The sequence below is a fragment of the Sabethes cyaneus genome, chromosome 2 (assembly GCF_943734655.1).
Source record: "Sabethes cyaneus chromosome 2, idSabCyanKW18_F2, whole genome shotgun sequence".
Classification (NCBI taxonomy): domain Eukaryota; kingdom Metazoa; phylum Arthropoda; class Insecta; order Diptera; family Culicidae; genus Sabethes; species Sabethes cyaneus.
This window is the reverse complement of record NC_071354.1, coordinates 66,994,965-67,021,733: the sequence shown is the minus strand read 5'-3', so window position 1 is coordinate 67,021,733 and position 26,769 is coordinate 66,994,965. Positions and strand designations below refer to the sequence as shown.

At 41.9% G+C, this 26,769-nt stretch overlaps 2 protein-coding genes across 11 annotated transcripts in view; both read right to left on the bottom strand.

The window, feature by feature from the left end:
- Positions 1 to 553: 553 nt before the first annotated feature.
- Positions 554 to 3,874, bottom strand: LOC128737433 (zinc finger protein 8-like). The gene is made up of 3 exons (XM_053832068.1): positions 3,694 to 3,874; positions 3,508 to 3,625; positions 554 to 2,415 (listed from the first exon to the last, which is right to left on the bottom strand). Exons 1-3 carry the CDS (start codon positions 3,729 to 3,731, stop codon positions 721 to 723), a joined length of 1,851 nt encoding a protein of 616 aa, XP_053688043.1. The 5' UTR covers positions 3,732 to 3,874; the 3' UTR covers positions 554 to 720.
- A 2,629-nt stretch (positions 3,875 to 6,503) lies between these two features.
- The window catches only part of LOC128738510 (uncharacterized), a 55,112-nt gene continuing 34,846 nt past the window's right edge, over positions 6,504 to 26,769 (bottom strand). For all 10 annotated transcript variants that reach the window (XM_053833701.1, XM_053833706.1, XM_053833705.1 and 7 more), the window contains 9 exons: positions 19,865 to 20,641; positions 19,328 to 19,808; positions 19,058 to 19,239; positions 16,252 to 18,814; positions 16,048 to 16,182; positions 11,392 to 13,316; positions 11,188 to 11,326; positions 10,399 to 11,122; positions 6,504 to 8,482 (listed from right to left, as the gene is read on the bottom strand). In XM_053833701.1, the coding sequence (XP_053689676.1) occupies positions 7,956 to 8,482; positions 10,399 to 11,122; positions 11,188 to 11,326; positions 11,392 to 13,316; positions 16,048 to 16,182; positions 16,252 to 18,814; positions 19,058 to 19,239; positions 19,328 to 19,808; positions 19,865 to 20,641 (7,453 nt within the window). In that variant the 3' untranslated portion in view covers positions 6,504 to 7,955. The remainder of the gene's footprint in view (positions 8,483 to 10,398; positions 11,123 to 11,187; positions 11,327 to 11,391; positions 13,317 to 16,047; positions 16,183 to 16,251; positions 18,815 to 19,057; positions 19,240 to 19,327; positions 19,809 to 19,864; positions 20,642 to 26,769) is intronic.

Sequence of the window (26,769 nt, the reverse complement as noted above, 5' to 3'; positions counted from 1 at the left end):
CATCGACATTAGATCCTGTCAAAGCGCTAACGTTGAGACTACCTGGAATGGAAGCTCAACTCATCCTGCAAAGGTTTTGTACTGCGAGCCGAAATGTGTCAGAATAGTATTAGTGGTATTTTGACTGCTAACGGGAGAAGGCCGAAAGGTGGAGGCAGCACTTCAACGAACACCTGAATGGCGTCCAGGCGGGAAAAACAATTTCGTTGATGCGATAAACGTGAAAGAGGTGCCAGCTCCAACGATAGACGAAGTTAAGGACGGAAAAAATAAGCTGAAGAAAAATAAATCAGCTTGGAAGCTTACTTTAAATTTAATGATAAAATTATATCGGTGGTAATGGAATAATTCACAATGTTTGCATTAGAAAAATTACTCCGCTAATATTCTAGTCAAGCAAAACTTTACAGAATCCTATTCAAAAATATATATATTTATTCTATACAAGAGACACTAGAGCAATAAACAATCAAAAAGACATCTCATGATATATTTATTATTCAACAGATTTGAAGTATATGAAAAAATATTGTTATATTTTAAATCTAGCTACTCTAGCTGCAATAGTACGTGAACAATTATTCTCTCCACATAGAAACTAAACAAAACATAAAAATTTTACAATAAAATGATCAGTAGTAATGGTCATACCATGACAGAACTATTTACAGGTAATTAGTACTTATCTATTGCAATTATTCAAGAATACGTTCGTTCACACTAAACCAACATAACCGACGGTATTGCCAGTGAAAGCGATTGAGCGGAGCTGGCTGGCGGAGTATCATGTTGCTGTTGTTGGGGATGTTCGAGCGTCGTCGAAGGTCCCGGTGCAGCCACCAGGTGTTGAGGATGATGTGACGGTAGAATGTGACCAGAGATGGTTGCTGCTTCTGGAGCAAGATGCGGAGAGTGCTGTTGTTGATGTGCCGTTCTGGGCGGTAAAGTATGTTGATGGTGTAGCGGTAGCGCATGATAGCTTGGTTGCGTCGCTATTGAAGAGTCCGGCGTCAGTGATTCTTGCTGTTGAGTTGCTGGCTGACCTACGATCATCGTTTCGTACTCGGTTCGTTTATGGCAATGTTTTTTCACGTGAACATGCAAATTGCTCGGTTGGGCAAATCCTTTACCACAGTTTTTACAAACGTAAGGTTTTTGACCGGTATGAGTGTTGATATGGATTTTCAACTGAAACGCTAGGGCGAACAGTGTGTGACAGTAGGGACATTGAAACTTTTTTTCGGATGGGCCACCATCTCGTTTAACCCGTCCTTGTGAGTGCAGCTTAGAATGAACGCTTAAATTGCTAGGATGAGCAAACGATTTGTCGCATAATTGGCATTTGTATGGTCGCTCCCCAGTATGTGTGTTGGTATGCAATTTTAAATTGATGGCTGCCTTGAATCTGGCATCGCAGTATTGGCACTGGAAGCGGTATTCGGTTCGATCCTGATTCGGACAACCTCCCTCCCGTGGTGGTCGACCACGGCTGCGTTTCACGTAGCCTTCCGGCGTCATTACGGTCTGTGTTGTATTGTTGGATAAATGTTTCAAGTACTCTTCGTGTTCATGCTCTTGGCGATCTTCGGTGGAATTGTGCTCCGAATGCTGCTCATCGTACCGAGTAGTTTGTTGGTCCGATTGTTCAAGTTTAATTTTCGGTTGTGAAGGCCATCCACCGTAAACTATCGGCTGTTGATACTCTCCAGCTCCACCCCTAGAACTATCGCTGTAAGCAAGTATGGTTTCAGGTTCATCGATCATCGTGTTGCTGGAGTCTGAACAATCCAACGAATGTTGCGTTTTGATATCGTCAATAGAATTCTCGCCGTATTTCACGACAGGGTGGTGATATTGATCGTATTTCTGCTTGGGAGGACGGCCACGCTTCCTCCGAAAATCCGTAAATTGGAACTGATGTACCGCAGTTTGGGGTACTGGATATTTAGCATCCGGAGGAAAGTTCACCGGATGGACACCCTCGACGGAAGTAACGTTGGAAGAAGTTGTACCGCCAACGTTGTATTGATTATGATGATTGTGATTATGTTGGTTAATTCCGTAGGTGGTCGGATCAGAACGTCCTGGAGATACGTGCTCCGGTTGCGGATACCTACCAGGTGTCTCAGACCTTCTGTTAGTGCTAAACTCGGAAGAATCGTCCACCGATTGTAGCTGTGGTTCGCCACTAGCAGCATTAGTTTCGACTATCTCTTGCTTGGGATTATGATGACCGATTTCCGGGGTTGCCGGTTGTGGTGGTGATGGCTGTTGCTGTTGCTTCGGGAAGTTGTCGGCTATTCTGCGAATTATTTCATCGTTTTTTATGCACTGCCAGCGGAACTGATAGAACTCGTCCAGACGCGCCTTACAGATGGTGCACAATGATGAGGGAATGCCATTCAGAGGAGAAATCTGAAGAAGACATTCATGGGAATTGCTTTATTACTATTTTACATAAACAGTTAGGGGTCAGTCCCGGCGTAGTGGTTAGCATTCACTCCTCTCACGCTGAGGACCCGGGTTCAAATCCCAACCCCGCAGAAGTCACGAATGACCAAAAACTGGTTAATGTGACTATAATCCAAGCAAAAAAAAAATAAAAAATAAACAGTTGACTAAACTCAGCATTGAGCTTGTTCTGCGATCTAAATGGAATGCTTAGGTATTTTTTCCATCCTTTTCCCCCGGTTAGATCGCTATAAAATTACTATCAAAATAAACAAAAAAGTTTACAAAGTCGAAATCACAACCAAAAAGATTGACTTAAAAATTTCCTACGGCAAAGTGGTCTTAACTCAGGCAGTATTGCGTGATTACTGCTTTAATCAATGATAATTTAGAGCATTAACATCTTACAGAAAATTATGTTTTTGGCGAAATTGGAATTGTCAGCAATTAAATCTAAAGCATGTAAAGAATTTCATGGCTAGTTATTGATTACACAATGAAAATTTGTGCCACATGTCGGATGTCGCATGCCAGAATATTCCATCTACCGCGTTTTTATACAAGGTTCAATGTTTAAATAAAAACATCGATCAAAGGGCGAGGGTAGTTTAAATATTTTACAAAATGTTTTACCGTCAGGACTTCAATTTGGTCCAGGTTTACTGGTAATCAATAATTCCTGTCCAATTTTTAGACAAATTTCTGATCGATTGATGCAAATATCTCTAAAATCCTTTGAAAAATGGCTGAGTTATAAGAGTGCAAAGCATAACCACTTTTCGTTGCATGCTCATTTCTCGTACTTCGAAAGTGCATCCCAATATAGAAAACAAAAACGTAGTTCTACGTTAAAAAAAGTGAAACAAACATACTTTCACGCAAATTTTCAAAATATAAACAATCAGAAATAGTGCCAGCCACGGAAACGACAGTATTTCGAATAAAATAAACTTTGTGTAATCACGTTCCTTCCCCACATCCAACCTGCCCGCACACATAAACACACACGCTGCGTTTGTCGCTCAACCACCCACCCCACCCAAGGACTCGACTTACTTGCAGCGTAGTACACTCGTAGATTTTCTGCAGCAAGAATTGGTCACGCTGGTCGTAGCAAATAGGCTCGGTAATCCCATTGGCCGATAAGCACAAACGACACATATTATTGCTGTTGCTGAAAAAACACAGACTCAGATAAACAGCTCGAGAACACGGTGCATTAAATTTTCAGGAGAAACTTACGCCATGATTATTGCTTCCTTTAGCAGAATATTTTCCATCCTCCGTCGGACCGTTTCTATTTCGGGGGATTCGGGTAATATCCTGCGGCCAATCGAAGTGTTTGTTATTGTTTTCTGCAACAGGCAGCACTGTATCTTTTTCGGCGCACCACTGACCAAGATTACTGTATTTACTATTTTATTATTTTACTCGAAGTAGCAACACATTCCGATAAGGTACACATCTTTTTTGCTTTCTTTAATTTTTTTATATTTATTCACGTTTCAACTATCAATCGTTCCTCCGGGTTAGAGAGGCTAAGCAGCTGCATGGTGCAATATACAGATGGCGCCGCAAGCCACTATGGGCTGAGCACAGAAAAATATTACAATATATGATTTTAGCGAGCAAATTGAATGCTATTTCAATTTATCTATAAGGAGTTACTCCCGGTGTAATGGTTAGCATTCACGCCTCTCACGCTAAGGATCCGGGTTAAAATACCGATCCCGCAGAGTCACGAATGACCCTGGCTGTTAAAGTGACTATAATCTAACAAAAAAAAATCTATAGATATTAGGATAACCAACAATTTTTGGAGCTCATCAGCTTCCATTTGATTTTGCAGTAAGTGGCCAAATTATGTACAGTTGCTGAAGGGGTCCAAAAAACGTTGGTTACCCTTTATTATCATTATCTATGAAGTATCTCTGGCGCTTTATTGGATTTCATGCTCTTGATAGCTGCTTCAATTTCATCCAGTGATGGGTGATGGCGCCTCCGTGCCTCCCAGCTGGCCTCGAGGTATGATGCTGGCCTAATAAGCCAGTCGTCGTATGGTCACATCCCGGCTGGGAGACGCTGTTAGAGCCAATAGGATCGTAGCAACTGGCCCTGCAATTGTCCTGTACATAACGCGATTAATTCGATAAACTGTTGGTGTCATACACTGCTAGTTTTGTTGGTCTCAGACATTTGAAACTCGAAAGAGTTGTTCAAGATGTTCGGTCCACCGCTTAAGCTGTTCTGTACGGTCAGTCAGTAAATGACCAACTCTGTCCTTTAGCGGCATCTTTATATTCATCCTGGCGCCACTAAAGCGGCGAGAAATATCGCACAACAAACGAATACCACCATTGACGGCGGTCGTTCGGTTGGGGACTTTGTCCAGGCTCTCTTGTCCCTCCTACAAGCTCGTTTACCAGCCCTCTCCAGTTCGACGTTTCGTTGACTGGCAGCTGTCTTAGCCGATCTAATTCGCGCTCGCTTAATGCCGGCTTTCGCCTGGCTCCGCTCGTCGATCGTCCTCCAAGTTTCATCCGAAATCCACTCGTATCGTAGTATACATGCTTAATGGCAGCATCATGTGTTAATTTAAGTTTCGGCGTAAATTTCTTCTCTGACATTAGAACGTGGTGCATCATCAGCATAATGAGTTGCGGACTGAGTGGGCAACCTTGTTTCATACCTGTCGATTTTTGGGTTACCGTTACCCGTGTTATTTGGCCATACCATTGAACCAGTGTCTCCTTGTAAAGGTACGCTGCAAATATCCGCTTCACTAACACTTTTGTTACAACCAGCTTTAGTAGTATCGTTCCGGCCTTTGAAATGTCTAGCCTATCAAATGCCTGGTTCAGGTCTGTTACAAATCGGTATGGTTTTGCAACCATTCCTTCACGTTTTGTCCGCACGTTTCTCCGCAAATCCTCCTCTCAAATATCCTGTCCGGGGCATTTTGCTTGTTTTGGAACAACATTTTGTAGGTGGGAATGGATTCTTTTTAATTGTTGAGATGGTTTAACAGAATTTTGGAGTAGAATTTTGTACAGGTTCGGGCATAGTGTGATGCATCTGTAATCATCAATATTCTGAGCATTGGGGACATTTGGGATCGGTATTTGTACCGTTTCCGTTTACTTTTTGGGTGCCACATTCAGGAAGGCTATGGGTGCCTTTGGCAAGTCTGCGCAAAATTTGGCGCTCACCAAATCACTCTACATACGAATATCCTAATTTTCAGCTCAAACGTTAAATTCGAACTGCTGTATGTTTGTGGAACGTGGAGCGTCTCAGCGGAGACAACGCAAAAACTGCAGCTATTCATTAATCGGTGCCTGCGATATTCGTGCCTGGTGGCCTGACAACTGGATATCCAGTGAGGATGTTATCAACGGCAGACAGAAATTCGTGAACGTAGGTGGAAGAGGATCGGACAAATCTTGAAGAAAGGAGCGAACGAGATCTGCAGATAAGCACTCGACTGGAATCCGCAAGGACGTCGTAGAATAGGCAGACCCAGAGGCTCATTGCGACGCAGCTTAGCCAACAACATCCGGGCTGTAGACTTGTGCTGGCGACAGGTAGTGGGTTACCGTCGGCAGTGGAGATCTCTGACTTCATCCCTTTGTTTTGCCGGACCGGCGGACATGGACACGTAAGTCAGTAAAAATGGTGCACCATTTTTGCATAATCCATTTCCTTTGTTCGAGAAAAACTTTAAAATTTCCACAAAACATATTGAAAAAATGGAGTTATTTTGATCCGAACATAGACCGATTTTATAACCGAGATGCCACTAGATGTAAATTAGAGGTGATCTATCAAGATAACTGACTGAACGGATAACCTAACAAAATTTTGACTTAAAAATGAGCTTTTAGAAAAATTCGCTCTCATATTTTTTGGAGTTGTTTGTTCCTTGTGTTTCTTTTAAAGCTCGAGTAACTTCGTTGGGTATTCACAAAAATTGAGTTTTCGGATGTGCATTTACAAATGACAAAATCAAAGAAGAAAAACACGACATATGCAGCGTTTGCATTTTTTCCTGTTTCAGTAGATATTTAATATCTTATTTAGTTTTCAATTCATTAAATATAGAATAGAATATATAATACAATAAAGTAATGCGAACCCTGTCAAATCTGGGTTTATTTCCGAAGAATGTTTCCCTCTCTGCTCTATCCTCGCCATCGCCAACAAAATTTATTTTTCATTCATCGGGATAACCTACCCTTGGAATCTCGTTTACGTCATGACCATACATTCAATGTTTCAAAACAGTCCGTATTCGTCTCTCTCGTTCATCACAATTAGTAGTAACTGACATTATTCCTTTGTTCTCTACAGTGACTGTTGGCGCTTGTTTGTTAGATCAATTCTAACAGGTTCCGTGTTTTTTTTGTTTCAGCTAAATTATCAATGCCCTGTCGATGCGCTCTTTTCCTTCCGAAGTTGGTGACTTGTATCCTCTTTCCGCCAGCGAGAATCAGAGATAGAGCAAGCAAGAGGATTATTAAACGCACACATATCTAATGTTTGTTTTAGCGAGTTCCAAGCCGGTACTGAATTCCATGATGTGATGTGAAAAGCACTTTCAAGATAAATACACAAAAAGATTCAATTATGAATAGGGTTTACTCTTAAAAGCGCATCTCAAACGTTTCATCTTTTATAAGAACCGGCCTACGTTTCGCGTCCTTCAAACATCACTATAACTATCATTGTCTTGTTTTCCTTCCTTTTATCTAACTGATGCATGCATATTTCGTCTAGAAAATAAAGCGCCTATCGATAATTATAAGCAGTTATTCCAATATAAAATATACACTACTGTGTTTCCCTTTTTTTTACAATTCTCGTTTTATTCTGCAATACATGTAAGTTGTTATTGATGTTGCATTTGCCGTCGTTCGTGAGTAAATATCTTTTCTGTTCTACGGGAATAGACAATATCTTTTTGCATGTTTCGAAAAAAAAACCGTCCAGCAGAATTTTTATATTTAGATCTAGTTCAGGGCAGCCAAAATACGAGATTATCATCAGTGCACACAGCGCAACCGGTTTTTTTTAAAGAGTAATTATTCGAAAAACGTAAGGGTTTTATTTGTGCGGAACCATTTGCAGCAAGCGAGAAGTCGCAACGATAATTTTTTTAACTGGAATGAAATCGTTGCGTGTTCCACACAGTGTGAAGTTTGGTTTTGGTTTTTTCGGGGTCGAAAATGTCCAGCAATCCGTTGTGTAACATGATAAGGGGTAGAATGATACGGTTTTTGGTATTATGCAATTTCATTCAGCAAGCGACAAGTGATTTTGTTCAGTAGAAACACCAGTGGCTTCATTAAACAAAACAATAAAGCAGTTTTTACTAGCGCAGTAAATTCCTCTAACAAGAAAAACATTCTACAGTCAGACCACTACTACATATGGTGAGTCTAATTTTGTTTACTGTGTACGTTAGCCTAGACGATGTGGCAGCAAGTCAGCAAACCAGCCTCTCTCTACTTGTTGGTTTCGTTTACGATTGTAAGCGTAGGGTCGGGCTCCATTTCGGGCCCACTGCCACCGCTACCGGTGCTACCGATTGTATTATTGTAGTTACTGTAGGAAGTAGTAGTTACCGAAGCTGCTTCGAAGCCTCGACTCGCAGTTAGAGTGGGTGATGTGATGTCCGCTAAGACCGCTTGCATCGGTAGCGGGGCCTGCATCGACACAGGTACCTGTGCCTGCTGTGGTTGCGGCTGCGGTGGCGGTTGTTGTTGTTGTTGTTGCGCTTGAACCGCTGCTGGCGGCGGCTTCATGTCTTCTTTCTGCTGCTTGAGGAATTTTTCCAGCTCGAGAAAGTGGCGCAGCTTGAGCTCCTCGTGTTCGATGTGCTGACGCTGCAGTAGCAGTTGCAGCTGCTGCCGGGCGCTGGGCATCAGCTGCATGCTGCGCAGATGATTCTGAATGGCGACTAGATTTTGGCCAATGTCTTCGCTACTGAACGATTCCAAGGCGTTTTGATCTGAATACAAAGCAGCGGTGTCTGGAAGGGTAAATACAAATACAAATAGGAATACTTATTTAACAATGTTTTGCTCGTGATTTTCGTTTCCGAGTCGCCCGCTTTATGATGATTACTGGAATATTTTACTATTTCTTCGGGAACGCTACCATGCCTTAATTTACCTAACGCAATGTCGTGTGAACGGCTGTATTGTGCAATCCATCACGTTATATGAACGGGTTAAAGGGGGTCATATGCCCTATTTACAAAAAGGGCCATCGAATCAAATGTAGCAATTATCGAGGCAGTGCTATCCTCAATTCTGCTTACAAAATTCTCTCCCGCATCCTGTTTCATAGACTGAGGCCGTTGTTGCAGGAAACCTTTGTTGGCGAATACTAGTGCCCATTTCCGCGATGGACGCTCCACGGATCAAATGTTTACCTACGATAAAAAAAGCCTTGGACCTAAACGTCTTTTCTAAGACTTGAACCTTCTTTATCGACAGACTTCATAGCTGGCTATTAGAGTACATGACAGTTACGGCCCAAGCAACAATGCTAGTTTTATTGTACTCTTATGGTGGTCTTCAAGACCAATTTTGGTCTTAAATGTCATCATAAGAGTGTAATAAAACCCAAATTGTTACTTGGGGGGCTAATCCTACTGATTTTATCTAGCAGCACCGCCTAGTCGAGATTCGAATACATGACGACTGACTTGTTAGACCAACATCGTATCTCGACACCAACTATGCGTTAAGCCGCAACTAAGCGCTAGGGTTGCCACCTTACGATAAGTCTTTGCTAAATTACGGGAATTCAACTTGCAGATTCGCCATTTGTTTATAGACTTCAAGACGGCGTATGATTCAGTTAAACAAAATGATCTTTACCATATTATGCTTGAACATAGTTTTCCAACAAAATTGATTAGGCTGATACGTGCTACCTTTGATTGTTCAAAATCAAGCGTCAGAATAGCGGGACAGCCATCGGACTTGCTTTGTGACGTTAGATGGTTTGAAGCAAGGTGAGGGGCTATCGTATTTGCTGTTCAACATTGCATGGGAAGTTGCTATTCGAATGATAGGCATACAGAGAAACAGTACCATCTCACATGATCCTAGTGCTAGCAGATGATATCGATATCGTCAGTGTAAACTGTAGAGTCATGGAAGCTTATCATACATTCTACCAAAACAAAGTATATGGTGGCCGGTAGAGAGTGTGGTGGCTCTTCGGGTACTGGAACTGCGCACTTCTGTTACAGAAGTAGTGGTCGACGAATTTTTTTACCTTGGTACGGCAGATAACGGCTGCCAACATGGCCTTCTTCAGATTACATAGCCAGCTGAGGTCTCGTAGCCTGCAGCTCGGCACGAAACTCACGTTTTATAAGAAGCTAATTGTTCCGGTAGTACTCTATCGCCCCGAAGCATGAACGTTGAAAGAGATGGACAACCCAGCTCTTGGCGTTTCTGAGCGCAAGATCTTGCGACCAATTCTTGGTGGTATAATAGAAGACGGAGTGTGGCGCAGGTGCATGAATAACGAAATATATCAAGTATACAAAGATGCGGATATTGTGAGGCGAGTAGGCGAGCAGGCAACAGTAGGCTAGTCCTTTAAGGACCGAACAGCATAAAATTACGCGTTAGTTACTTCCAAGTCGGATGCCCATATGTGGAACTAAATAGCAAAAATTGTCAGGCGTTGTTAATTTGTTTCGAAAAAACTTGAATTCCGCTGAAATTAGGTTAGCGGTAGAGATCCAGGACAAATTGCGACATTTATCTGGCAGTTATTGCCATGTTGCGCGAACCTACCATGAAACGTTTAATCAGTTTTGCACAACGGAGCACACGAGTTAAATTTGTTAATGGAACTTGATAGAATCAGATGGAATTTTTCGGAATACCTAGATGCCTAAACCTAAATCAAATGAGTACTTACTGTTCACATTCTGCACCGGCATCATTTGTTGTGTCATTTGCATCGGAACGGGAACCACCGGTTGGCTCATTGCTTGTTGCTGCTGTTGCGGCTGTTGCATTTGCATTGGGGGCTGTTGAGATTGCTGTGGCATAGGTTGGTGATATTGTTGCTGCATCACTGGTTGCTGCATGAGCTGCTGAGTTATCGACTGTTGTTGTTGTTGTTGGGTAGGAACTACTGGGGTCATTGATGGTTGTTGAGGCTGGGGAGGAATTTGCTGCATTTGTTGCTGCTGCTGAAGCTGTTGCTGTAATTGCTGTTGCTGTTGAAGAGCGGCCGCAAAGTTTGGCTGAGCAGTGTCAATGTTCGGTGTAATGGGAATTACTTGATTAAGCTTGGCTTCAAGATCGTTGGCCATGGGAATATCGCAGACGAGCTGTTGCTGCGCAGGGAATGTTTGGCAGGATTTCTCGTCTGTCGGGGATGAGTAATTGGTTTTTGGTTGGTTTAGCTGCTGCTGCTGTTGCGGTTGCTGAGAAGCATTGTGCTGAGTATCATTATGATTGCTTAACATCGGTTTCGTCTGTTGATGCTGCGGGTGCTGTTGCGATTGATCCGGTTTGGGAGATTCTTGTACCGTTTGGACCTGGAAACGAGATACCTTACGGACCATCGGTTTCGCCTCGTTCGGGAACTTGAGCTCAGCGTACTCTACCGAAGGACTAGTTACGGCCGAGTTATGCTGGAAATTATAGATTGCAGCATATATTAGTTTTATGGCACAAAGTGTTAATCAATTTGTCTTACCTGCGTCTGTAGATGATGCTGTTCGAAAGCAGCCAGCTGAGGTGGCTTGGGATGTTGCGTCGTTGGAGGCTCACTAATTTGAGCGGAAGTCAGCTGAGCTAACTTCTGATTAAGATCAGCCAACGAATTGTTTGCAGAACTATAACAACAAAAAGCAGAAAAATACATCATACTGATCAACGTTTTTTAAATATAAAAAATTACCTATCTATGCGATCGACGCTTCCCTGATTCGAAAGCCGTTTTTCCTGTTCGCGTAGATTGGGTGTGCTTGCGTCACTTCCGGCTGCACTAACAGCCGCTACCGAATTTGGCACAGAACCGGGTAGTTGCTGTGTGTCTACTGTTGACACGTTAATGTCGGCAGATGTTCGACGCGAGTTATACATCGATATGTCCTGGGAGGGAGGCAAAGCTTGCAGCAGTTGCGGTTGCTGCAGCTGGGCATGTTCCAGCTGCGATGTGTTCCCGTCGATGACATATTCTTGCGCTACTTCAGGCTGCGATTCTGGGACGTACTCTTGTGCTTGATAAAATTGCTGCTGGACGATATATTCGTTGGGCGGAAGCTGACCCTGAGGATCTTGTGACTGCTGCTGGATCGGTTGCTGTTGCTGTAAAGAGTGCGCTGATGTGCTGGACAGACTAGTGGAAGAAGTTTTGCTCGTTATTACGTGCACGTGGGTGATACTTTCGAGACCAATCTTTAACTGTTCAAGCGTTTCTGGCATACGACTAGGCAAAGAATCACGTGATGTACTATCGACTGAGACTTGAGTAGAAATAGACTGTTGCTGCTGTTGTTGCAGCTGTTGCTGTTGCTGAATGATCGTTTGTTGATATTGTTGCTGTTGTGCCATTTGTGCCTGGTACATCTGTTGCTGTTGTTGGAGTTCAAATTCCGCAGCTGCCAGTTCCGGCACAAACTGTGATTGTTGTTGTTGTTGTTGTTGCTGCTGTTGCTGCTGCTGGAACTGTAGTTGTAACTGTTGCCGATGCTGGGCCTGCAGCTGATATTGCTGCTGCGCGAGAAGTTCTGCTTCTTGCTGATTTTGTTGTTCCATAATTAATCTCTGTTGGTACAGTTCCATTTGCTGTTGCTGTTGTAATAGCATTTGCTGTTGAAGAATTTCATTAGAAGCTTGAGCATAGTTTGGCTCTGCTGGCATAGAATCAATTTGATGTTGCTCTGTGAATGAAGCATTTGCATGGGCTTCAGTTGCAGCAGGGACCATCTCGTTTTGATCAACAGTACCAGCAGCTGCCTTGTTTTCTTCACTCGGTAGAACCACTGGTGTAACTGAAAATCGAGACATTTTTCGTTCTTGGACGTGATGCATATTTTCTACGCTTGGAGAATCAATGGGGCCATGTGCATTGTTTGTGATAGCAATAGGAGTAGCAGTAGTAGTAGGTATAGTGGTAGTAGTATCGCTTTCCAGAGCAGAAATCTGCGAGCTAACTGGTTGACTAGAATTTTCAGTATTACTGTTAGTAGTAGCGTTAGTGACTTTATTATGCTCTTCATTACTGGCTAATGGCACTGTAATAATACACTGATCCGTCTTATCGGTCCCTGCCTCCTGAGTGTCTGACGTGGCTACTGCCGGTGCCGCTGAAGCAGTAGTTCTATCGTGTTCCAGTTCGTTATACACGAACTGTTGCTGTATTTGGCTGCCCGGAGTAACCGTATTCTCCGGAGTGTTCTCGTGCGATGTATAATCCGTACTTATAGTGCTAGTTTTTCTGGAATTTTCATCACAACTACTGTTATTATCGTTTGCGCCATCATCCATCAATACATGAGTGACTGTTGTCATTTCGCCGTTTCCTCCGCCCAGTTCGCCAATAGTAACGATATCTTTCAAGTCACCCTTGGATCCATGATCTTCGGATACAGTGTCAGCATTATCGATACCAGCCGCAACGCTACTGCTTCCGCCACTATCGATCGACAGGGTTTTCTGCAGATCGCCATTGGCGCCGCCAGGATGCTGTTGAGACAACGGTGAAGACGATGCAGAAGAGTTGGTTGTGCTGGATACCGCCGTTGCCAGCGCCTGTCTATCGATGATAGTCGGGTCGAACATGTGCGAAAAGTTGGACGCTGTAGTCGATGTCTCATCGCGCTGGTCGGTAAATAACGGAACGTGGTGTTAATGTTATTTTTTATGATGAAATAAATCTATTCTTCGGGGTGCAAACAACCTCACGTTTGAAAGGACGAACTAAAGAAAATATCTTACTGGTCTATCGACACCAGTAATGGCAGTCTAAGAAGTGAGAGCTGTTAGCATCAAACGTGCGAAATCAGAATAGCAAACTAAACTTCTAAAGGAAAGCAGTCACCGCAATTCTACATTCCGATCGGGTCCGTTCTAATTAAAAACCTGCATTGCGATCGATATGTGTTATAGCATACAGTTTGATTCTTATTGGAGTGAAATTTCTGATCGGAACGGGTTCGATCGGTATGCAGAATAAATACGAAATATAGGTAACAGATTACTGTAAAGAAACATATTGTAAATGAAATTATTGTTAAACAACACTTATGCATTGAAAAATGAAATGAATTTATAATGAAAATGCAAATGTTGATTCTTAGCTATTAAAATTGTGGTAGAGCAGTGAAATAAGCCTACCTAGTAGGTACCTCGTACCTACTGACAATCTTGCAGTCCCAGTTGCTGATTGAGGATTGTCTTTTCATGTGACTTTTATAGTAATAAGTATTTTTTTATTGACAAAACAATAGGGGTTCGTGGATATTAAAATTCCTAGTTCGTCTCATCTCATATGTATTATATTTGTCCAAACTTCTATCAATATTTATCACTGGCCCAGCCGCATTATCGTCCAGGTGTTTTTCTGTATTCCGCACTTTGTTTTTTTCAGTGTCGCTTATTAGGTAAGTGGTTGTCGATGTTTTTCTTCCACGTTTTACTACTTTTCAATACCAATCTCGCTGCTAGAGCTAGAGGGTGTGGAAACTAGTTAACTTCACTGCGCATCTCGAGCCACTATCATTCTTATAACTAGCGCTGGCAAGATGCAGAATTTAGAACGAAAGAAAGAAAATGGAAGAGCTTGAGAATAAACCAATGCTAAAGGCAGACTTCGTAACCTTGTGGCTACAGAGCCCCCAATTCTTTTTTTTTCAGACTGTGTGTTGTTTACAAAGTACCACTCCATAACAGCTCTCACTGTCCGGCATAATTAAGCAAGATTCATTTGACCTCTGAGGTTAGTATTCTGTGATGTTTAATCTGTAACATTTACTGGATGCAGCATGGATCGTGATGTTTCACTGGAAAGCGAGTTTTGTCACCCGCTTTTGCTTTTGAAAACAAAAATGAGATGAACAAAAAAGCAAGACATGAACATGAGTTTCTCAAATAAAAAATCATTCTATAAAGCGCTTTTTTCCATTTCTTGTAAAAAATCTCTTGCTTTGATAGGTATCCTTCGTGTCATACTTCAATGTTTTACTTCGCATAAACTTACTTAGAGCCTTCCTTTTGTTTAAAATCGGGGATAGCTTATTGAGATGCCCTAAAATCTTAATACCAAAGACCCTCAGAACATGTCATATTAACACATTTGGGTCAGTCCCGGTGTAGTGGTTAGCATTCACGCCTCTCACGGCGAGGACCCGGTTCCAAATCCCAACCCCGCAGAAGTCACGAATGACACAAGCTATTAAACTGACTCTAATCTAACAAAAAAAATTAACGCATTACTCTTTTAATCTTGGAGTTTACAAACAAGTAAATGTAAGTTTTCACACGTATCAGAGATGATTAAATACTGCAAAAGATAACCACAATTTAAACCCTATGAAGGATGCTAAAAAATAAAACACATAGTAAAAATAAAAACGGTATGAAGAAAAAGCAAGCATAAAACTAGTAACAACACTCGGAAACAATACGAAAATGTAGTGTCGTGAAACTATATCATTTCTTTTACTGGTAAGTACATGCAATGGCAGTAAATGATTGAAGCTACCATAAAATTTTTAGCAAAAGAACACAAAACGAATAACGAAGGTTGCTTTTTTGCACTTCAGAAGGTTGTGTTTGCTCTACGTAAGATCAATGTTAACCCCGGTGTTTTCTCAACAAAATTATTTAAGGAAAAAAGAAACGAACACGTAAAACAAATTAACAAACGCGAGATAACAGATACCAAACAGGGCAAATGTAAAAAATTTCAATAGAAAAAAGAAAACGCATATTATGACGCCGGAAGAAACTTACTGATCTATGTCTCTGGTGTGTTTTAAAATTCGATCGTTGGCGTGTTAGAGACGCATGACGCACCTGAAGAGTACCGTATGGTGGAAGGGACAGATAGAACGAGAAGGAAAAAAAGGAAAGGATTTTGAGCGAAAGCGAGCGGCGCAGCAGCAATTTTGTGGGCGGTATTGATTTTAAGTCGAAGTCACTCCTCCGTGGGGTAATAGATTTACATAATTCAAAATAGTATTTAAAATTTTACCAAAATACGAAAAATAAAGTTTTTAACGCAAGTTAAAAATACGAGCTAAACAATTGTTTTGAACCTATTAAATCTGTTAATATTTTATTTGTATAAAAATGTGGCAGCGGATTAGTCGGTTTCGGTGAATAATAATTTCCAGAGCACTTTTTTACGAAAAAAAATAAACCGAATCAAAAATTCAAAACTAATGTAAACAGGTAATCAAAGTTAGTAAACGTATATGATATGTGAAATACCGATGAACCGATAAGCGTCATTCAAAGGCACAACCACGGTACGGTTACATGGTGCAGCTATGGTCAGCCAATGGTAGTAGAGTATGTAAGCCGTCAAACAAGGTTAACCAGCACTTACCTTCTCGGTGTTTCTTCTGCAGCATTGGGACGCTACCGGAAGCTGATTCGGGTTTTCCTTCAGCTGTCGTAGGATGTCCCTCACCATTTCGATAAAAACTAAACTTTGCGCTTCGCTCAGCAGGTCTTTGGACACCTGTAAGTATTAAAGAAAACAGAAATGATGGAATCATTCGGTAGCAGTTTAAACCATTTGGAGTCTTACGAGATCTTGTGCCACCTCGACCGGGTTGACATTGTTGGCGTCAAATTTAAAGGTAATCGTCTTCGGTCGATTCTCCATTTCGCACTCGACAATGTTGTTCTCGAAGCCCAGTACCTGCAGTTTCGGATTGCGTTCGGTCGAACGGTAATTACGGCGCTTTTTGCTTCCCTCATTGGTCAACCGTTTCGGGATGGCTGCCTGTTGCGAGGGTGGGATTCCTGCGACCGGAGTTGGTTCGCTAGGGTTCCCAGTTGCTGGTTGTTGAGGTTGGGGTTGAGGTGTCGGGGCGGGTGTTGGGGCAGGTGTTGGAGCAACTGGTTGCGGCTGTGCCAGCTGATGTTGCTGTTGTTGTTGTTGAAATGCATCGATGGATGCTTGGCTTGGAAGGGACTCCGTGCGAACTGGTTCAGGAACTGGGGGCTCAACAGGCTTGGGCGGTTGTTGCTGCTGCTGTTGTTGTTGTTGTTGCTGCTGCTGCTGTTGTTGCTGTTGCTGCTGCTGCTGATGTTGTTGTTGCTGCTGCTGTTGATGTTGTTGTTGTTGAAGCAATTGTTGCTGTTGAAAGTAGATCTGTTGCTGAATTTGTTGTTGCTGCAGCTGCTGCTGGTGGGGAATTTGCTGAACTTGAGGAATTTGTTGCTGAATAGGGACTTGTGGAATATGGTTAACCACCGGTTGGGTGACGTATTGTTGTTGTTGTTGGGACTGAACCTGTGATTGTTGCTGCGGAGGTTGGGGTTGCGATTGGGCGATTTGCTGATGATTTATCGATGTTTGCGAATTGCTGGGAATCATATTGACTGGATGGGGTAAACTTTGATGCAGTTGCATATGATCTTGAAGCTGTTGCTGAATGTGCATCTGATGTTGATGTGTAATTTGGGCAGTTTGAAGAGTCTGACCATGGATCATCTGAGATGGTTGCGAAAATTGTTGATTTTGAATCAGCTGAGCTTGAGATTGTGATTGTTGAATCGGTTGCTGGGGTTGTTGTGGCTGCTGGGGATGATGTTGAATGGGAAGAACTGCCTGCAGTTGTTGTTCTAGAGTAGGGTATTGATCTTGAATTACAGCTTGAATTTGCTGTTGTTGTAGATGATGTTGCTGAAGTAATTGCTGTTGGATCAATTGTTGTTGATATACCTGCTGTTGCTGCTGGGAAATTTGGTTCATATACTGTACATTGTTCTGTTGTTGCATTGGGACTTGCTGTTGCTGCATCTGCTGTATTAGTGCTTGCTGTTGTAGCATTTGCTGAAGATACTGCTGCTGTTGTTGTGGATCACTAAATACTTGCTGAGGTTGCTGCTGTTGTTGGGCAGTTTGAACAACTGTTTGCTGCTGAGTGGCTTGAGTCTGCTGAGGTATACTGCAAGGGATCTGCATTTGCTGGGAAATCTGAGGCATTTGGTTTAGGAACTGTTGCTGTTGAACCATTTGCTGCTGCTGTTGTTGTTGATTCAAGTATTGACCTTGATTTTGATAATTTTGCATCATCTGTTCGTTACCAGCAGGAGCTGACATTTGCTGTTGATAAATGATTTGCTGCGCCTGCGACGTGGGCAAAGAAGCGGGCTGATAAAAAGCCTGCTGCTGTTGCTGCTGCGGCATTGGAACTCCTTGACCAACCATTTGTGGAACATGCAATTCTAACGGTTGGGCTTCACAGCATTCCATTTGGCTTTGTTGTTGCGCATAAATCTGTTGGGCTAGCGCTGCTTGCTTCTGCAAGGCTTCAGTCTCTTTCTCAAGCTGCACCTGCCGTGCACGCTCTTCCTTTTCCTTCAGCATCGTTTGGATTTGCACCTTTAATATTTTCGCAACCGTCTTTGAGTCATCCTCCATCAAAATCCCACTCTTATACATATCACTAGCAATCTCATCGGCATCGTCAACCCTTGTATCGAAGTCGAACTGAATAGCTTCATTTTCCTTGTGTTTATTGACACGCTTTTTAGGATCTAAGATACGCAGTCTAAATTCCATCTTGGTGCATTCTGGATTAGCAATAAAATTCTCTTTTGAAATAGGTTCCAATCGCACTCCGATATCCTCGCAGAAAAATTCACAGTTCAACAGCTCCTTGCATGTAGGTCGGCCTTCCTTCTTGTCGTGAATGCACCGTTCGATAATTTCTCGGACTTCCGGATTCTCTACCTTTTCCAAGCTGGCAGGCTTAATGCCGGATGTTACCTTCTTGTAGATTTGCGCCGGTGTATTGCACTCATTGTACGGATATTCGCTGGTGGCCATCTCCAACATGCACATACCGAAGGCATACACGTCGACAGCCTCATCGTAGTGCTCCTCGTACATCTCCGGGGCCATAAACTCCGGCGTCCCGATAACCGATTTGGCAAAGCTTCGATTCTTCAGTGTGGCTAACCCAAGATCGCCAATCTTGACGCTCCCAGTCGTTCCAGTTATAAATATATTATCACATTTCAAATCACGATGGATGATGGGCGGTGCGCGAGAGTGTAGGAAATGCAACCCCTTCAATATCTGACGGCACCATGATTTGAGCACTTTCGGATTGATTTTTTTGAAACGGCGTAAATAGCTGTACAATAGGTAGAAAAAATACACTCTTCTTAATTCAATGAAAAAGTATATAAGAAAGGAGTGCAGTCACTTTTTTTTCATTTTCAATAAAAATGATAGTTGAATCTTAAAAAATTCAACTGCTTAGAAACCCAAGTAGTGCAGATGGGACATAAAGGGCTAATTATTTTTTTTTGTGAGATAATATTTAACAATGGCTGCACTATTTGCAAAAAAGAACAATTTCGTAAAGACTACTTACGACTTTAGTGTACCGGACAGCATCAGTTCCGTTACCAGTACTATATTCTTTTTCTTATTCCCAGCGGCGGGCGGCGATTCCCAGTAGTTATAGAACCGCACAATATTAGGGTGTTGCAATTTTTTCAGCATTTCAGCTTCCTCGCGGAATCGAGCGCGTTCTACTCTATTTACTTTTTTATCCTACAACAAAACAAACAAAACAAAACCAAACAAGATGTTTATTAAATAAATAGTTCATAGTTCAATTATAGTCACGCAAATAACTCACCAGTAATTCGCACCAGGCCACGGCCACTCCGGTTTGGGTATCAAGTCCACGATAAACCGTTTTGAACGATCCCCGGCCAACCTCTTTGTCGTACTTAAGAAATCTTCCGCACGGTGATATGCCAATTGCTTCGTCCTCGTCGTCTTCCTTCTTTTGCTGCTTGCGCTGCTCTTCGAACTTCTCGAGATCAAAAATTGGTCCATACTGTACTAGCTTCTCTTCGGAAGGTTTGAATTGCAGTGCCAAGTTTTCGGCCTCCCGGCTCAGTATCTCGATGTTGTCATCATAGTTACGTGGGTACTCCGTCTCGATGGTATCATTGTCGATAAAATTTTTCGAGTATGCAACGGCTAGTGAATTTTCCAGACTTTTACGGATGAAACGCAAATTGCTGCGAGTTAGTGACCCATCCGATTCGGGTGACTCAAGATACTGGCGAGAGTTGACTGGTCCATCCAGTGTGGACATCTCCACTGCGGAGCTGAAATATTAAAAGGAAAACTTATTTACTGCTTTTTGATGTTTTTTTAAACTTACTTCAACCGCCTCCGCTCAACCAGCACCACTTCTTTATCCTCTTCCTGTTCTTCGTCCGGATGCATATGGTGCTCCCCCTCAATGCCGGAATCGTTGGTAAGCGCTTTAGTGCGCGGTTTCGGTTCCTGACCAGCCAGCTCCATGTTCTCTATCGTTGGTGTGCTTTGCTGCGACTCGGGAGACGTCCTTTGACTTTGTTGAGTATGTTTCTTCGGTGATTCTTGCTGCTTTCGATCGCGATCACGGTCGGCGGTGTTTGGTTCAACTGCGGTAGCCTTTTTGCGACCCGCCGGAGTGGTTTCCCGTTGCGGCTGATTTTTGGTTGGAGTTTTCGGTTGCGATTGCCTTCTTTCGTCCATTTTGTCATCGTATTTGCTGCTGGAGACGTTGGCCAGAGGCGGCTTCTTCTCACCCGGTGAACCACGATTGTTGTTACTGCCGGCCGCGGTCGGGGACGCTGCTGCTGTTGCACTACTACTATCGAACACTCTTGAGATTAGTCCACCCGTGGTTGCTGCAGTATTGGCGCCGGGGGACCGATGTGCCGAGGCGGCGTGTCGGTTCGATTGACGGCTGTTGTTGTTGATACTAGTCGCACTGGCGGTAGTGTTGGTATTGTTGTTGTTGAGGCTATTTAAACTGGATGTCGAAGTTGACTGACTAGCAGAACGTAATCGTCGCAGTCGGTTGTTGTTGTTGAGATTCCCTGTAGCTCGCGAGCTTTGCTGCTGTGACGACTCCTGACTGTTTACAGGTGCTGTTGCTTGCGCTGAATTGCTAAAAGGGAGAAAAGCAATTATAGCAGATAGTTGAATTGTTCAATTTAAACTTTAATAGTAGAATAAAACTGAAACGACAAGTGCCTTGTTCCAATGCGTCAATGTGTATGAACCCATTGCGTGTTTAATAGCAGTAAAATTCAGGCTGGTAGTGGGATAAAAGTAAATAAACATAGCTTTAACACTGCTCCCAGCTCGGGATGTTGAAATAACTGTCAGGAATTATTCAATTGCAGAATAGTTGATTGTATGTACATGTGCCCACTCTGACCAGTCATCACTTTTTACACGATCAATATTGCGATGCAGCAGAATGAAACGTCGATAGGAGGCTGAGGTGTATCAACGAAGGACAATGAGTAGAAATAATTGATAATAGAAATAAAAACGACTTAGCAAAATAAATGAATACCATAGTCATAGTGTATGTGTACATTGCGCCGAAGATGGTTTTGGCTTGTTTGCACAAATGCACAGTGGAGAAATCGTGGGTGGGGGGAACATATTTGCTGTGCGGTTTTTGTGGTTAGTGCCTTGCTGGTGTTTCTGGTAGCGTAAGGAGTGATGGAAAGGCAAAAAATGTTTCAACCCAAGCTTCAAGGCCAGCGATAAGAAACAAAGAAAAAAAAAATTTGCGGATTTACCAAAGTGAGTGTTTTGTCCTCTCAGTATGCGATAAAAGGTTATAGAGCTCTGTAGTAGGTGACAGGAAAAATAAATATTTAGGACAATTCAAGGCGTTCATTCGTTCTAAGGCTTTTCTTATCAGAATAGGTAGCGAATATCAGAATAGATACGCCTTCATTTTCAAACACTATTTTTTCTACAATTTAAAATTATTACCCACGTTGGTCGCACCCTAAGTTTTGTCTCCTCAGGAAATGTAATCTTTTTGGCAACTATTCAGTGATATAAGATTTTTGCTATGACCGCAAGAAGACGGAGGAGGTCGGAAGAAGGCTCTTGAAAAAGTCAACTCATAGAGAGGTCAGGGATAAACGATTTTAGTCTGCTTCACGAACGAGCAGCGTACAACTCTTATTTCTTTCTATTTCAGATGCAACTCACATTTATCGAAATGATTCCTTGACATCTCCTTGCATTTAATATCTACTTGAATGTCAAAGAAAACTTTTTTTACGACTCTGACCTACGTCGTAAATGTGAAGTCAAAACAGCACAAAAGAAGGAAAAACAAATAGCTTGAATATAGTACTATTATCTTCCTATCGAAGCTATTATCTTTTGCTCATCCATCCAAAATCTTGAGTTTCTATTGCCACAAAGACGAATCTAAACATGATTGTCATTAGGTATGTCGTATTTTTTGTGGGTCAACTACTTTGTGTTGCTAAAAACGAACAATTTTATCAGTGCCAAAATTGAAATCACCCTCCCATTGTATTTGTTCCATTCCATCGCATAATTGAGCGCTATAAAAAGATAATTAAACTATAAATAAAACTATTCTAAATGAAATATTAGTGATATTGACAGAACCGCTGCAGCGCTGTTTGAGTTGGCTTTACCACAGTCATAACAACTTTGCATTAAGTTATATATGAAACACTTGTATAGGTAGTTATAGTTTATAATATTGTACTAAGCTAAACAAAAAACATTGCTTTATCGACTAACACCATGAATAGCAACATGAGCGATCTTTTTGCTACCAGTATGATTGCAGTCTTCTAAAATCGTAGTTAAAAAGGATAAAAAGCTTCAAATAACTCTTCAAAGTAAACTAAAACCTAAAAACCTAAAAAATCTGAAGGGTTGTGCACAAGACACGACCACATAGGTGACGTAGGACTACGTAAGTCTTTTTGTAGCGATAGTAGGATGTGTCCATGTATGTAATAATACGATTGATCATGTGTACAAACTACATACGTAACGTTTATCAAAGTAGTAACATTGTATACGTTCAATCCTCAACCGATTGAACCGATCTCAACCGATGAAAATAATTCTATAGTTTTCTATATTTTCAATATGTAAATAGGTGTAAATATCTTGGAAATCTACTGAAAATTGACTGATTTATAAGCCGAAGTGTGAAACGCATCTCCACTTTGATGACGTCATTTCCAACAACCAATCACGAAGCAAGAATTCTGGTAAAACATAGGTTCATTTTTAATTTTTCAATAATTCAACATCAAGAATCCATACTTTCCTTCATTTGGGCCAATTCTTAGAAGATTTTCCAATCGATTGGTGTAAGAATATTGAAAATCGATCGGGAAACCACTAAGCTATTAGCGTTCAAAACCTGACCACTTTTCGAGAAAGATTTTTTGGAATTACCCCCTATACCAGCTACCTTCCTGAAAGACGTAGTTCTACGTCAAAATTCAAACAACTCTTCATTATAAGCATACACATGTGCGCACTGCCAACGGTCTCAAAAAGCAAGCTCGTCGTTTTGATGCTGTACAATCCTATTCCGTTTTATTCTCACGTGCTCTGCTCTGTCTGCTTTCTTATTTCCGAGACCTAACCGCGACCACCAAGGCACCGTGATTAATGTATCGAAAACAAAATACATGAAAGGAAAAAGTTCTAAAGAAGTGAATGCTGACCTCCCTCCCAGGATTCATTCAGACGGTGAGGAAATCGAGGTGGTAGAAGAGTTCGTGTATCCGGGCTCATTGGTTACCGCAGACAACGACACCAACAGAGGCAGGAAATCGTGTTTACTTTGGACTCCGTGGGACGCTGCGATCGAACCAAAATCGCCACCGCACGCAGTTAACAATCTACAAAACGCTGATTAGATCGGTAGTCCTTCACGGCAATGAGGCATGGACTATGCTCGTGGAGGACCAACGCGCCCTTAGTGTTTTCGAACGGAAGATGTTGCGCACCATCGACGGCGGAGTACAGATGGAAGACGGAACGTAGAGGAGGCGAACGAATCATGAATTGCATCAGCTGCTTAGGGAACCACTCATCACTCACACCGCAAAAATCGGTCGCCTGCGATGGGCTGAGCACGTCGTGAGGATGTCGGACGACAGCTCGGTTAAAAAAGTTCTCAATAACAATCCGACTGGAACGAGACGGCGGGCGCGCACCGAGCAAGATGGATCGATCAAGCGGAAGGTGACCTGCGGACCCTACGCAGACTACGTGGCTGGCGAATTGCGGCCATGGAGCGAGTGGAATGGAGACGACTTCTTCGTACAGCAGAGGAAACTATGGCCTGGAGCTGATTAAGCAAGTAAGTACCTCAGCCAAACAAAATTCGAAAATGTTATGTATGCGGCATTTATAGAGCCGCTGAACTAAGTATTGCTCTATCTTAAGTATATTTGCGCACTCTTATTTCACACTGGGTGGTGCATAGAGCGCGCTCTGGATGCATCGTAGATTGAATTAGTTTGATGAGCTTCTTGGGGAAGCTGTTCTAGTCTATGATTTTCCATAGCTCTTTCCAGTCGATAGTATCATATGCGGCTTTGTAGTCCACGAGCAAATGGTGCGTGTATTTGTTTACGTTTAATTTCAAGTGCTCACAGCATCATTCCAGTCGTTTCCAGTTAAGTCCGGAGTTCCACAAGGCAGCCATCTTGAGCCGTTTCTTTTCCTGTTACACATGAATGATATAAATCTAATCCTGGATTGTTATAAAAAATCTTACACAGACGATCTGAAGCTTTATTACGTCATTAACAAATCAAGATACCCTCTCCTTTCAACAACAACTAGTAGTTTTTGCAGCTTGTTGAAGACAAATCGTATGGCTTTGAACGCTTCCAAATGCTGTGTTATTTCCATTGGGCGTAAGCGATCACTAATGATTCATGACTACGTTCTCGTGGTGGGTGTACCATCCTTTCAAACGTGAGAACACCGTAAAACGATCTTGGTGTGTTACTTGACTCCTCCCTAACATTCAAAGATCAAGTGTCATATATTGTCTCGAAGGCCTCGTCGCAGTTGGGATTCGTTTTTCGACTCGACAAGTATTTCTAGGACGTTTATTGCTTCAAATTTATACTGTGCCTTAGTGCGTTCACCACTCGAATGTTCGTCGGTCGTATCGTTCGTTTTTTCAAACGGCGCCCATATTTATTTGTAGTTATGCACTACGTCATCTGCCATGGAACGATCGAAATAATCTACTTCGTTATGCTGATCGCTGCAAGGTAATCCAGCTTGACTCACTCAGCGTTAGGGGATTGTCGCCAAGCCATGTTTCATTAGTGACCCACTAACTAATTGTATGCCCTGAACTTCTCACTCGTTTGGACGTGAACATCTGCAGATGTGCTCTCCGTTTCCATATGTTCATCGATATAGGGAGATCCAGGGCAAACTATGGGATGCATGAACCAATATAAAATATGTGTCGTGTTTTTTGGAGAATTGCTTTGAGTGCTTCGATTTTAATTTCCGTAGACGTGTTATTGAAAATAATTTTGTAAGAGCGTTATCCGTGTGATGTAAATAATGTCTGTATTATCTGTAAATTAATTTGAGTTCGAGTCATTGGGGTCGTTTTAATCTGTTGACAAAAAACGTTCGAAAAATATGATAATCCTGTTCTTCAACGAAAAGTTGTTCAGCATCGATGCTGTGTCCAACAGCCAACAGACGGGTTCATTTCACCGAAGAAATCTGAGGATGTTCTGGAAAAAGTAAAATTTAAGTTCCAAACTAAACATCTGGTTGGTGCCATGATGTTTGAAGTCCAACGGATGAAAATACCGCCATTGATGCTGGGGTTAAAATCAATACTGAAAAGTATATCTGCCGCAACAGAAATATTTGGTCTGTTGTCGACCACCCGTCTACAAGACTGACATGATAACTTCCCACAAAGCTACTTGCAAGTTAATGTTGATGCAATAGACAATGAAAGTTGATCTGAGAAAGCACTCATTTAGTGTGAAAGTTCTCACATCCTTCTAGCTCTTTTGGTACATTAGGTTTGAGTAGAGAAGAGAAGCATTTTCTTAATTCCGTGAATCATGATAGTTCCATTTCTTTCGGCGTTTGCTCTTCGTATTGCACCTTCCAAGGCAATGTTGAATAGCAAGTTAAAGAGTACATCCTCTTGCTATTCAACGTTACAAAAGCCGCTGAGATTTTACACATTATGCTGACGCATGATTTGGATCTATCCAGCATCGTACTAATCAGCTAAACTTCGGTAAATTATGTTCTAGCTCTAGCATTATCTACCACAGTTTATTTCGTTTGTCTGAATCGTACACCGCCTTAAAGTCAACAAACAGATGATGAGTCCGTAACTTGTACTCGTGGAAATCTGATAATAACTGACGAAAAATAAACATCTAATGCGTCGACATTCACGAAAACTACCTTGCCTACTCAACCCACACACATACGGTATACGGTAATCTTCGCTGGTATTTGAATTTGAAATTTGAAACTAGTGACCCAAAATCAGTAAGAGTTGTTAATTTTAGCAGATTTTGTGTAAGTTTTGATTTCTGGTCAAGCTTTGTATGGAGGAGCGCCACTGAGCATCGGCAAACTGTTGGTGAAAACAAATTCAGCGAATGCGAATAGTTTGTTCTGAAAAGGGCTTTATTCCGCCAGAGACTAAATCGGAAATGTAAAAATCGATATTTTTTCTAGAACTTATTGCTGATTGAAGGTATTACGGTTATGTTAGCAATTACTGCCATCGATTTTATGAATTCAATCATCAAACGCGGAAATCGAACTTTGCTCGGCTAACACTACTAGTGGAGTGAAAATGCGGTTTGGCATCTGATCAGTAAAATGAAGGTTTGCAAAACACTATTACTCCATGTGATTTATTAAATTAATGGGAAAATATTGAGTTGTGGAACCTTTATTAAAAATACTTAATCGTTGCGCTTCATTGAACCGTTACACTTACGCTCCGCCACATTCTATTGATCCTTGATGACAAGGCAAAAATTAAGTACAATTTGTTGGAATTGACGGTTTTAAGATAGAATATGTTGCTGCCCCATATTCCTAATTTAACTTGTTATGATCGTAAAATAGTTTAGGAAACTAACATCACAACTTAACTTAGTATATTCATCTGGGATTCAAATGACTAAGTGAATAATACATAGTTTGTGTTGAATCACAATGGCACTGGGAATCCTGTGACAC

Coding starts and splice junctions, on each gene's coding strand:
- LOC128737433 (XM_053832068.1), bottom strand. CDS start 3,731: ATGGAAAATATTCTGCTAAAGGAAGCAATAATCATGGC. Junction 3,626..3,693: donor AAGGAAGCAATAATCATGGC/GTAAGTTTCTCC, acceptor GTGTTTTTTCAG/CAACAGCAATAATATGTGTC. Junction 2,416..3,507: donor ACGAGTGTACTACGCTGCAA/GTAAGTCGAGTC, acceptor TGTCTTCTTCAG/ATTTCTCCTCTGAATGGCAT.